This window comes from Telopea speciosissima, chromosome 1 (genome assembly GCF_018873765.1).
Source record: "Telopea speciosissima isolate NSW1024214 ecotype Mountain lineage chromosome 1, Tspe_v1, whole genome shotgun sequence".
NCBI classification, from domain to species: domain Eukaryota; kingdom Viridiplantae; phylum Streptophyta; class Magnoliopsida; order Proteales; family Proteaceae; genus Telopea; species Telopea speciosissima.
Window position 1 is genome coordinate 27,617,229 of NC_057916.1, and position 10,618 is coordinate 27,627,846.

General features: G+C 39.2%; 1 protein-coding gene across 1 annotated transcript; it reads left to right on the forward strand.

Annotated features, from left to right (window-relative positions):
* The first annotated feature begins 429 nt into the window (after positions 1-429).
* LOC122657014 (respirasome Complex Assembly Factor 1-like) lies at positions 430-10,321 on the forward strand. Its single transcript, XM_043851753.1, has 4 exons — positions 430-765; positions 1,316-1,419; positions 9,658-9,787; positions 9,898-10,321. Exons 1-4 carry the CDS (start codon positions 661-663, stop codon positions 9,934-9,936), a joined length of 378 nt encoding a protein of 125 aa, XP_043707688.1. The 5' UTR covers positions 430-660; the 3' UTR covers positions 9,937-10,321.
* Positions 10,322-10,618: the final 297 nt, after the last annotated feature.

The window sequence follows — 10,618 nt, forward strand, 5'->3', positions numbered from 1 at the left end:
CAAATCCAAGCCCAGACCCGGCCTTGGATTGCACAGGTCTGCTGGGCCCAGGTGGACCGGCTTAAGCATTGCCATCCAAGTAGGTCCGGTGAACAAAACGGGCCTTGGGTCTACCTCACCCAAATTATTGTTAGATCCTCATCGGACGGTTGCTAAGATTGTCCAACCTGAACTCGTAGGAAACAAATAGTCTCGGAATGTAGAAAGGATTATTCCGTTGTCCGTACTCCCACAGTGCCACCTTCTACCTTCTTTGGGTGCGTGTTAAATGACTTAAATCTCATCAGGTGCAATCATCACAGCTGGAGTTGGCCAGGGAGAGCAATTTTGAAAGGAAAACTCTCTCTCTGCCCCATTTCTCTCCATCTCCGGATCCACCAGCGAAGCGAATTTTTATTGTTATATTAATTTTTTAAAAAAATGTGTTACAGACAGTGATGCATTGTTTCGGTTGATGATCTAACAACGTTTTCTTGGTTAATTCCATTGATATTTCTATCTGGTTCAAAACCCTAACTTGTTTTCTCCCTGCTGCTACTCCTGTTTATGGTGAAAAGAAAGAGCAATTGATCCAAAAACAAATTACAAGATCCACAGGAATTTCTATCTGGTCGAGTTCACTGCAATATTTTTTTGGTAGTAGCTTCATTTGTTTCCAGTATGAAAGAAGGAAAATCGGTTAAATTTAATCTTCAGCAGCAGAACGGTCGTATCTCTCCGTTTAAACTCTCCAAATTGTTAGATCCCGAAGCTTCGTGGGACAAGGTATGGTTTTATTACTTTTAGTTTGATTTTTACGTACAATGCTTTTGTTCGCACTCTATTTCGGCGCTTATGTGTTGTCTTCGTTTCTAATTTACGCTATCCGGAATTCGATCGGATATTTTGGGATGTAGAGGAGAATTATAGTGTTTTTGTTACTGGAAAATAGGTCAATATTCTTTTTAATAAAGTCAACTGAAACTTTTTTCCCTTTTCTTCAATCCTACGGCTCGAACTTGCCTCTGAGACTTGAGAGGAAGACTCTTATTTTCTTCTCCTAATTTTCATCTACTGTGTACTAGATGTTTCCCAGGTTTCCAATTCCGTTGATCTTGGCGCGTTATTGGAATTGAATATTTTCATTAATATCAAGTATTCGGTTTTCCCATGAATTCCTTATTGGTTTCCTATTTTAACTACAACGATTATGTTTAACAGTCATCAACCCCACGTCTTCAAAATTACTGTAGGATCACCTTCGAATTTAGCTACTATCTTTGGCTAATGCCAACTTGTTCTTATGTTAGTGAATGTCAATGATTCTTTTCTGCAGGATCAATTGGGCGATGTTTTACATTGGATTCGGCAAGGTATTGCCCTTGTATGTGGGATACTGTGGGGTGCTATCCCTTTGGTTGGAGCCATTTGGATTGTCGTGTAAGTTCAAATATACAGACTTGTTCTAGCAACACTGATTTATTGAATATGGCTCTTTTCAAATTATATATTTATATATACTTGTGTTGCCTTTAAAAATACTATCAAATTTCTTGGATTCTGCATAAAACTTCATTCCCTTTCTTTTTGCAACATCTATTAATGTGGATATGATTCCGGTTCTGATAGATTGTCAATATCATTATGTTTCGTATTGGTTTCTGCCCTTGTCAAAGATTATGTTTTAAACGTGAGTTTGGCACTATAAAGTGTCTATAGTGTTCTAGTTTTCTTCAACGAATCTATTGGATTAGGCTTAATGGCTATTACTATGTAGAGGGAAGCCATGGCAGATCTTATATTTGTGGCTATTGAAACTATCCCTTTTTTGTTACAAGGCTCCTGTTCCTGAATATCCTCTTCCGGATACAAAATCAAAATGACCATTTATGATGGGTGTTAGGAGCCAAGTGGTGTGTTGTTAAAACCCTTTAGATTAATCATGCTTCAAATGTATATTCTGTATCTTCCACTGTGAGGTTGAATTTATTAAAATGACTTCAAAAGAAGACGAGTTTCTGTAATTCTTTGTAGTAACCTCATACGAGGAAGCAGAACTTTGGTATTGACACAAATAATAGGGTTCGACGGTCCGTGTTTTTGCTTGGGTAGTTGGATATTGACCTCATCTTGCAGATATGGAAAAAAAAATCTCGGTACACTTGAAGGACTAGGTTTTGTATTTTAATGAACTGATGAATGTTTTGAGGTGTCAAGCATCTTCTGTCTGTACAACAGATTCAATTTTGGCTGGATATACAGATTTGTTCTTTCCCCTCCTGTTCTCTCTTTCATGCCCTTGAAATTCTTGGAAATCTCTGATCAGAAAAGGATCTATCCAAAAGGATGTAAAATTTTATTTATTAAAGAGAAGGACAATATAAAAGGCAACAAAATAAGCCAGAAAGGTTGTAAGGGGGTGACCTTTTTTATATTTGATCTTCTCTTTTAATAAATTAAGTGTATTCTATTGATTTTCTTTTTATCCTTTTATACTCTAGCTTTCCCGGGCGAAGTATGGGACAAAGGCTATTCATGTATAACTTGAGTGTATTCTATTGATTTTCTTTGTATCCTTTTAATTCTTTGTTGTGTAGAATGTAGACTAAAGTATTTAGCGTCCTTTTAAGGTTGTATATGAATAAATTTGATGCGGTAGCGCTTCCGTGGACCGGTACAAACCTATTTGGAAGCCTAGATTGGGATGAGCAGGATCCAAATATGCTTTTGGTCCAACAGGATATATAGGCAAGGTTTAAAGTATTGGTATCAGGTATCATATCAGAAGGATGATTTTAAGAGACGTATTGTATCGTATCAGAGAGACGCGAGATACGCTAAAGACACATATAGTCAAGAAACGTATGATAATGCTTAGGATATATGCAAACTATAGTTTTGAAGCATAAAACACTATAAATAAGTAATATGTAAAAATATATCATGTATTAAAAGGAGAACAAAATACGATGAGACAAGTGCATTCAGTTGATTATGTTGTTCCCAGGTTGACACTGAGAGGGGGGTGAATCAGTGTCTACAAAAATTCTCCCAATATTTTCGTCACTCTTCTCAATGCACTCTTGGTGTTCCCCAACTAACTGGCAATGTTTACACTCACTGTAGCCTGTAGACACTCCTCATCACTCACTATTGGCACACCCTAACATATACACTGTTGCCAAGAGCTGAAATATCTGATGCTGCCTTGAGCTGATATCTTGACATTGTCCCACTAACAACTATTGTAACTGTATCAATCCTGACATTGCAAGCACAAACACATAAGCAAACTGTAATTGACTAGGGCATTCTCAATTTTACCAGTTGGCACACACGGTCATGTGACATACCTTTCCTCTCAACCACAGGCGGGCATACAATTATGTGGCAAGGTCTACCCAGTGTGTACACTGATCCTACAGTAAAGCACTCCAATATCCAACATGCATACAACAATAATAGGTATCTACAACACAAAGATGTACGTGCTTCTACAAGTTGCCTACATGCATGGAGTAATGCCCAAACTTGGGCTCAACATCTACTCACTATTGGTCTTCAATTGCAATCAATAGTCCAAGTCTTACACCTGCTTCAACTTCTGATATATAGAGAAGCAAGGGCAATCTACCCCAATTGTGTTTCTAAGTAACACAGGACACCTTGACTGCTTCAACCCTTGACATACAGAGGCAAGGGTGTTACCCCCAAATGGTACATAGCATCCATTGGTTACCCCTACTGTGTCCAAATGCAACTGGACAACTCAATACTTTTTCGGGCTTATATGAATGCCCTACAATGAATCCCATCTAGCATAGGTTTTTGACAGTAACTAAACCTATCCAGCATACAAGGTGAATACATAGAATCAAATGAAACATGCCAACAAGTAAAGAAATGCTCACAGCATGCACTGTCTCTGAATCTGATATTCTGAGAAGCTCTTGAATGGCTGTGGAGCTTTACTGGGGATGTCCTGGCAGTGGGAACCTCCTCTTCTTCTTTACCTTTCCTTTCTTCTCTTTTCTTTTTCTTTCTTCTTCTTCCATCTTTCTTCCTTCTCTTTTTCTTTTTCCCTTTCCTTCCTTGGCTATCACCACAGGAACTAGCTTCCCTACCTTCCAGCAGCTCCACTAGCCTTCAATGGAGGCTTAGAATTGAATCCATAGGAGTGGAAGATGAACCTTCAAAGCATAGGCCATCTAAGAGCTTCAACTCAATTTTTCTGCCAACTTTGCAACTCTTTTTGTCTATTATCTTCCCTCTAGCGTGTAGAGCTTGAAAAAACGAAGAAAACCCCACGTGAATCGCCTCAATTGGAGGTAAGTAGAGAAAGTTATCGTACTCCAAAGGAAATATTCCGTGGCATAGGGTACGTCGTGTTACACAGAAACAAGCCGGGCTATAGTGTATCGCGGACCATGGTAATAAGTTGCGTCGCCTCTACGAAGTCACGACTTGGAATCTTTGGGACTGTATATCTTGAGATCCGTACACAAGTGGAACATTTAAGTACCACCTTTGGAAAGGTGCCTTGACACGTTTAGTTCTCCCATTGGTCCATTTCTTTTTGATAAAATATTGACCGTTAGATTTGAATTTGAGGATTTGATCTCCTGTGATCCCTTGGATTGGAATATTAGATTGATTCTTGTACTATCGTATGGCATCTTGATGGTGTGTACGGTTCAGGGGTTCACCATCAGAACACGCAATCAACACTTCGCAGGTGTCACTTCTATGTGAGACGATGTACTGAATTTCCCTACACCTCGAATCATCTCGTGCCAAAAGAAATCAAACCATGTTCATGCTGCATGGGCGCTACACCATAGCAACCAGATACGGCAGCCTTGATTCAATGTTACTTGGTGTACTATACTACTATCTTCGGTTCACCTAACCAATAAGGCGGCTCGTGATGGGATCTTTTGCGTCGTGTATCACGTGCTTTGAGCAACAACAACAAACTCAACCTTCATATCCCAACTTAATGGGGTCGACTACATGGATCCAAACAAAACAAGGTAGGAAAAAGAATGAAGAGATGGGGAAAGAGGTAAGAGAAGAAAAATGAAAAAATGACGAGTGAAAAAGGGTATTAAAGGAAAAGATGAAAGATGAAAGCAAGAGGAAGAAGCACAGCCCAACAAGTCAGGAGAATCTTAGCTAAATGGGATCTGCTACATGGATCCTTACCCGCCAAAAGGCTATATCCGAGGTCATACTTGGAACAAGACCTAGACTATGTATGTCCTTCCTTGGCTCTTCCACGCTCCATTATCTGCCATGGATTTGGAATATTTCCAAACTGATTCACAATCAAAGGCCATAATTGTGTTGACTAAGTCAACGCTTACTCAGGTGTATGACAGTGTACCACTTTATCTGTCCTCCCGGCCTACCAGAATACCAGAAATGGTATCTAGCCCATAAAATACTCATTTTAAAACATTTTTTTGCGCAGTTTGCAGCACTGTGCTCGTGACGAGGAGATTTATCACTCCACATATCCAAAATCAGATTAAGGTTCCAGAATGCATCTCAAAATTCCAAAAGTCTCTTAGGTTTGCTTCTAATTTGCGCGACTGCATGAAAACTGCAATATCTTCTTCGTCTGGTCTCAAAATGACACGAAACCAAATGCACTGGAACACTTACTCGAAGAATTACATTCCAGTTTTCACCTCTTTCCAAAAATTCCATCTAGATTTTAAAAAATGCTCTCAAACACGTTGCATCACGTGAACCTAGGAAATCACAATTCTGAAAGCAGATCACCTTCACCCAAAGCTGCTGAAGGCTGCCAAACATTGTATAACACTGAAAAAACCTGCAATGAAGTGTCCCATGCTGCCACTTAAGCATGGATACTCCTGTATCACTGCCAACTTGCCACATCACTACCAAATCATTGTTTGACCATACTGGCTCCTCCAACATGCTTTCTGACTATACCAGTCATTGTCTGATAGATGTAAACTCTGCAACATAACTTCTTGTCATATTTGGCACTAGCACGTCACTCACTAACATTGTGCCACCTCACCAGTACACTCCCAGCTCTGTCACATGACCTGTGAACAATGTGCTATATGTACACATGTCAAATCATACTGTGTGGGCACATTCATCATGCCAGACTGCCAACTCACCATGTGCTTGCCAGATCATGCTGTATACTATACATGCATTGTCATGCCTGTAAATGTCAGAATTGCCCTTGGATGACTTCCAATCATTGTGGGACCTCTGTGTACTGTAATGCTGTCACTGCCACTGTGAACATTGGAAGAACTGTTGGGAATGTTGGGATCACTGTCCAGTCACTACCCGCACTGCCAGATGTTTGCCAACTCATCCAGAATGTTGCCTGTACTGGACTCAGTATTGTAATTGCCCTAGATTGCCACTGTACATTGTCAATTGTGCTAGAACATTGTAATCCCGGTGACATCACTGTAGGTGTCTTGCTACACCATTACACTACTGTACATACTGTATTCACATTTGCCATTTGCACTGTTGCTCTGCTGATTGAACTACACCAAGGTGCACTATATTGACAGCATCCAACACACATGTACTGTGTTGACAACAATGACAATCAACATACAGTCACAACCATCTCCGTCGTGTGTTCAATAGATTATATATAAAGGATGAGGTTTCTTACATGTACTAATACTAATTTTTTTTAGGTATCGTATTGGTACCTTAAAGATACGATACATATTGGCGAATACAGAAAATTCTTATTAAAACCTTGTATATAGGCATTAAATTGGGTTGATATTGTAGTATTTTATTTTATTTTATTCTGTTTTATTTTGGTAGGAGTTAGATGCATAGGAGTTTTAGCTTTCCTTGTTTGAGTTAGTTTCCATTTTTCATGTTTCCTTATTAGAGTAAATTTCTATTTTTGAGTAGAGATTTCCTCTACTTATATGCATGTAACCCTATGGAATGAAAGTTGAATGGAATGATTTGAGTTCATGTTGGAGCCAAGGGTTGGCTGTATGTTTCCCCTTCCCCTTCATTGATCCAACCCTTCCTTGCCTTAAAAGGGCGTACCCAGTGCACGAGGCTCCTGGCACTGTGGGGTCTGGGAAGTTTGGTCAAGATTCTGGTATGGTGGCAAATTAAGTAGTAAAACTGTAAAGATACTGTAATGGGAATGAAAACTGGAAAAGGGATAAACAAGAGTGATGTAGATAAAACACAAAAGCGGGCTTATTTAGTGGAAATAAGCCTTGGGTTGGGTTCTATAATCTATACATGTTGGACCTTGGTCCAATGGATTTTTGCTGTAATAGGCCATTTTAATGGAGCCTAAAATATGGGTATGAAGAATGAATATGGGATTTACTAATTACTTGAGTTGTGAGGTCTAGTTAGAGTCTTATTCCTTTATTTTTAATTGTTATTGAAGTGTTTTAGTTGAGTTGGATTGGGTCTCTATGAGTCCAACCTTGTTTCAAGTTGTTTTCTTCATTATTTTATAGTATCTTAGTCAATCAAGACTACCTCCAAGGTAAGCTATTGGCTGAAGGAGTTTTAGGCTTAGTTTGAGTCCTGTTTATGGTCTTTTATTTAAGTCTGTAAAGGGCTGCAGCGCTGAACAAGAATTTAGTAATGAAGATGAAGCTTTGGGCCCTTGGCTCAATTGTTTTTGGATTTTAGACTTTGTTCTGTGGATTCAGGGGTGAATGCTGTGGATTCAGCATGGGCATTAGTGGATTCTAACCCCACGGGTCAGCTGGTTTCCTGATCTGTTAAATATAAATAGGGCTAAAATCATATCTTTACCCTTTTCTTCCTTCTACATCGGATCCAGGTCAGTTCTAAACTCTATTATACTGCCTGCGATTTTCTGTTTCAGTTTTTTGTTTAATTCAGCAATAGTTCATTATCTAATCCTGCTTTGTTTGCTGATCTGAATACCTGTTTCAGTTCTAGTTACAAAAGAGAGGGGGGGGGGTGGGGTGTACCCAGTGCATGAGGCTCCCGCCACTGTGGGGTCCGGGGAGGGTCATAATGTACGCAGCCTTACCCCTTACCTTACTGTTGCACCAAGGCCCACCCTCTGAAATCTGATATAGTTACAATTCTGGTTAAAATCTGATCTTTCAATCAATTTCTGAAATCCTTCTTCAAGTAGGATTTTTCAAATTCTCAGTTATGGGCTTACATTTCCAAATTATGTTTTCTATTTACTGTTATGTTCTGAGGGCAGGCCTCAGCACAACAGTTCGCGGGTTCGAGTCGGGAAACAGCCTCCCCATGAAGTGGGGGTAAGGCAGCATACATATCTACCCCCCTAACCACATCCGCAGTGGCAGGAGCCTTGTTCACTATGTAAGACCTCATTTACTGTTATGGTCTTAGTTCGCTATCTAATCATTAGATCAGTTATTCGATAGTACATTTTGCTAGTTCCTGAAATTACTGTATTTCAAATTCTGGTTTCCCATCAGAATTTCAATTTTCTAATTTCAACTAGGATTCTTCCATAATTTGAAATTTGACCTTGGATTGTTCTTACTTATTTCAATATGACATGATCAGACTTGCTGATCATGTCATATTAAAATAAGTCATCTTTGTTAATTGAGGGAGGTGAAGTTTACTTGGGGTCCCAATCAAAAGGAATTTTAGTGAGAGAGCTGAAGGAAATATTTTTTTTTTCAAGCACTTGAAGAGGCTGAGTAAGATGATTTGATGGATTTGGAGGGAGGGTTATGAGGGGAATGTTGTGTGCTTTCATTCATAGAATTTTTGCCTTTGCGATCACTTGGGGAAAGGATAAAACTCAGCCAGTAATTGTGTTACTTGTGAATCAGTGGAGGACATGATGAACCATTTACTTATGAATTTTGTACTGGCTAGAGAATATCAGTATTTGTTTTGGGCAAAATGTATGGGTTTTATTTTCTCTTTCTTGTTAGAGGTGACTTGAATGATATGTCATAAAGCTGTGACATGTCTTATTGTATGAGCCGCAGACCTCTGACTTTGGTGCTGTTGGGTGTTTAACTTGGAGAGTGGTACCTTTTTGAGGTCTTTCGAATGAAAGAAGTAGAAAAATATCTGAAGAAAAGAGTTGACAAGTCCCTTAGACCTGTGAGGATGTTGGCAATCTCTTGGTTGATTGGTTTAAATTTTAAAAGAATTTGAGGACCTGCTCTAACATATGGCGCAACTATTTTACACCCTTTTTGGATTCACAAAAACTTCACGTATTCGGAATATGGCAGGTGTGCAAATTCTTATTGCACAGCTGGATTGCATGCATCTAACCAGCATTTCAACTTATTTGGGAAAAGGTGGTTGGAAGCTGGGTTGGGCTAATGCACAGCTGATGCTGTAAGTTGCATCGTAGTTGGTCTTACCTTTGGGACTTCTTAAGCCCAAACTTTTTTAGGTAATCTACCAGTTAGAAGATACAGTCATAAAGGCACACTGCAATTTTTGTACCTCTTCTATTTCCCATGGTAACCCCCCCCTTCCCCACCCACCTACCCACACACAAAAAGAAAAAAAAAATTGCCTTCACAATGACATGCAAAGCACATGATACTGTACCTATGTTACTCCCTTTGTTTTCTTAATGTGCAACTCCTACAATTTTTGTGTACTAAAGAAACTAACAATTCTTATTCTGGTTTCCAGATTTCTGCTGCTATCCTCAGGAATTATTTATGGGTACTACTCAATAATCCTAAAAGTTGATGAGGAGGATTTTGGAGGTCACGGAGCCCTCCTTCAGGAGGGACTTTTTGCATCAATTACTCTGTTTCTAGTACGTATGGTCATTGGTCTGATACTTTGTATTCCTAATATTCGAACTTGTATGTATGAAAGTACCAGTACAATAGTACCAGTTTTAACTTCTTTTTGTCTACTGTGCAGCTCGCGTGGACTCTAGTATACAGCTTAGCACATTTCTGATTGGCAGTTTACACTGATGTGGCGAACGCTTTCCTACTGGATTTTCCTCTCATTTAGACTTCTCTATTTTCATCTTCTGGTGCAACAGCTGGCACAATTTGCTCAATTAGGTGAGCTACCATTGGTTATTCCCACAGAAGAAAGGAGATAAAGTCCTACAAATTATGTGCATCAACTTGTAATTGTGCAGCTTGTACCTGGACTAATTGTGGTGACATTAGGGTACACGAGCCATGGAATCTAGGGTGGTGATTTTCACCAGTGTGCTTTGTAGCCTACATTTTTATTTGGATCATAAGTTTGTTTTTGGTAGTGAAAAGTGTTATTTGGCAAGCTTGACAACACCTTGGAGACTAGAATGAAACAAAAATGTCTCATTACTGGATGCAAGGTTTTTGGTTTTCTCCTTGCTTTTAAACCCCTGTCAATGACCTACTGAACTATTCTATTCTTGTTTGTCCCCAGTTAAAAAAAATAATAATTATTGTATCCTGTTCGTCCATTGATGGGTTCTCAACCTGGTTCACAATTAACTTTCGTCTAGTATTCAGGATTTTAAAGGTGAAAAACCATCAAATTTTTAACTCCAGTTTCTCAGCAACGTCCATCAGCCCGGAATCTCCCAACTGAAGTATCCACAAAATTTGAAAAATAACACACAGCAAAATCATGCGCAATTTAT

Excerpts from the sequence above, each read along its gene's own strand:
- LOC122657014 (XM_043851753.1), top strand. The coding sequence starts at position 661 with ATGAAAGAAGGAAAATCGGTTAAATTTAATCTTCAGCAGCAGAACGGT. Across the intron at positions 766-1,315 it reads CCGAAGCTTCGTGGGACAAG|GATCAATTGGGCGATGTTTT; the intron begins GTATGGTTTTAT and ends TCTTTTCTGCAG. Across the intron at positions 1,420-9,657 it reads GGAGCCATTTGGATTGTCGT|ATTTCTGCTGCTATCCTCAG; the intron begins GTAAGTTCAAAT and ends TCTGGTTTCCAG.